Raw genomic sequence first — 2389 nt, 5'->3', positions numbered from 1 at the left:
GGAAGAGGAAAGTAGGTGTCGATGCCGACTCCCGCGATGTCCTAGATTTCCTGACCTCGCTGACTGAGGGGGCCTGAGAGCTACAGGGAGTCAGGGCTATCTCGTTGGAGAACTGGAGATATAAAACAAGCGGGGCAGGCTGAGCGGAGCGGTATATGTAGCCTTGACAGGTGATTGGAGGTGTGGTTGAGGCGTGGCCCCGCTACCGAACCTATAAGTTAACAAATTAACTTCAATTAACTTCTGTTAGACTGCTGCAGAATGCGCTTGTGTTTCAAAGGGAAGTGGTCTGTTTTTGTTCTTTTGCAGCTTTTGAGTGTTTGATTTAAATATTAAAGTGTTTGTATGTACATGTTCACTTCACCCACACAATAATCAACTTATCTGTTCTTTCTTATTGATAACGATAGCAATGATTACAATAACACTACAGTTTAAATTACTTAAACAGTATTGACACATTCTGCGATGGACTGGCGACCTGTCCAGGGTGTACCCCGCCTTTCGCCCGATGTCAGCTGGGATTGGCTCCAGTCCCCCGCAACCCTGGACGCAGGATAAGCGGTTGACGATGGATGGATGGATGGATGGATGGTATTGATTTTCTTTCATTTACTTCACTTTTCAATATAAAATAGAGATATCGTTATGGGAAGCATAGCAAAATTTACAGCAACAAATTGTGCAGCAATATAACGGCAGATTACAATGAAAAAATATGTTTCTGTTATCTGTATTTCAGACTAACTGCACTAATGATTAAAACTACATACATTTATCTTCAGTATTGCATTACATTTATGACAGTAATTGCCATCATGGGTGTGCCATCTACAGAAACTCAAATCTCAACAGAAAGTACAATGGCGACAACACAACTTAATAGACATGCAACACAGGAACATGAAGCAAACAACAAAATTCAAAATCAAAACACAGAATCGAACCCACTGCCACTGACAAAGTCCTGTCTACTTCAGCTCGCACAACTCGGCATTGTCTCCTCCAGAAAAATGAAGACCAAGTCCAGCATAGAGAGGCTGAGTGAATGTGGTCTGAATTCTGTGGAGGAGAGTCATGGTTTCATCCACGTTGTAAAAGGACAGAGTACCTGCCTTGTGATCCAGGAACACTCCTACTTTGTGGGACCGCTTACCTGAGATTGGGGTATTGATATCGTTATGTCTAAATTCATATTTAGCAAGACAATATAATGCCCAAGACTTTGCATTGTGTCCAAATGCACATTCTTTATAACTCCCTGATCTGCTTATATCCTTGTATGCAACAGCTATTGTGACAAGTGCATCCCACTCCACCTCCCAGTAACAACATCCAGTCAGACTCTCTCTACTCAGGACCTGAGCATTGTGAATGAATTTAGTTGAGGAATCATAATGCGAGAAATAGTCATTTCTCATATGTGTTACTTTACGGTTCCCCTTAGATAACATCATCCATGGGTGTGCTGTGTTTATATCCAGTGTGATTTGACATGCATACTGTAAGAATTCCTCTCTGGTCCTCAGTTGCTGTGGCAGTAAAACATCCACTTTTCTCCCTGTCAGTGAGATGTCTGTCCATTTCTCACTCAGAGCGTCCTGTAGTTTGTCTCTGACTTCTGACACAGCCGCTGTCACATCTTCAAAGTAGCGCAGAGGACGGATGTTGATGCTGGATGAGTCTGTAGATTCACTGAGTGCTGACACTGAGGGGTAGTTGTGTAGAAACCGGTTGTGATCCTCTGTGTGTGAGAGCTGCTTCAGCTCAGCGTCTTTCCTCTTCAGCTCAGTGATCTCCTGCTCCAGCTTCTCCTGAAGCTCTTTGACTCGACTCACTTCAGTTTCCTGCTGGGATCTGACCTGCTGCTTCACATCAGAGCGTCTTTTCTCCATGAGACGGATCAGCTCGGTGAAGATCTTCTCACTGTCCTCCACTGCTTCATCAGCAGAGCGATTGATAGCCTCCACCTTCTGTTGAAGCACCTTCACATCTTTCTCTCTGTCCTGGATTCTCTGCTGGATGTTTTGTCGACTCACCTCGAGCTGTCTCTGCCTCTCGGTCCTTTCTGCTGCAGCTGAGACTGTGTCGTGGCCTTTATGTTCATCCACAGAGCAGAGATAACAGATACTCTGCTGATCAGTACGGCAGAACATCTTCATCACCTCATCATGACGAGAGCAGATGTTCTCCTGGAGCTTCTTGAGGGGCTCCACCAGCTTGTGTTTCTCAAAGGCAGGAGATTCAAAGTGAGGCTGCAGGTGTTTCTCACAGTAAGAGACCAGACAGAGCAGACAGGACTTGAGGGCTTTCAGTTTTCTCCCAGTGCAGACATCACAGGCCACATCTTCAGGTCCAGCATAGCAGTGATCAGCAGGAGCAGCTTGGA

General features: G+C 45.0%; 1 protein-coding gene across 1 annotated transcript in view; it reads right to left on the bottom strand.

Moving 5' to 3' along the window:
* Positions 1 to 780: 780 nt before the first annotated feature.
* Positions 781 to 2389, bottom strand: part of LOC123972423 (tripartite motif-containing protein 16-like) — a 4394-nt gene continuing 2785 nt past the window's right edge. Inside the window, exon 3 of the mRNA XM_046051925.1 lies at positions 781 to 2383. Coding sequence (XP_045907881.1) covers positions 972 to 2383 — 1412 coding nt within the window. The 3' untranslated portion in view covers positions 781 to 971. The remainder of the gene's footprint in view (positions 2384 to 2389) is intronic.

Source organism: Micropterus dolomieu, linkage group LG06, assembly GCF_021292245.1.
Source record: "Micropterus dolomieu isolate WLL.071019.BEF.003 ecotype Adirondacks linkage group LG06, ASM2129224v1, whole genome shotgun sequence".
Classification (NCBI taxonomy): domain Eukaryota; kingdom Metazoa; phylum Chordata; class Actinopteri; order Centrarchiformes; family Centrarchidae; genus Micropterus; species Micropterus dolomieu.
Note: the sequence above shows the minus strand (reverse complement) of the source record. Positions and strands in the feature narration are given on the sequence as shown.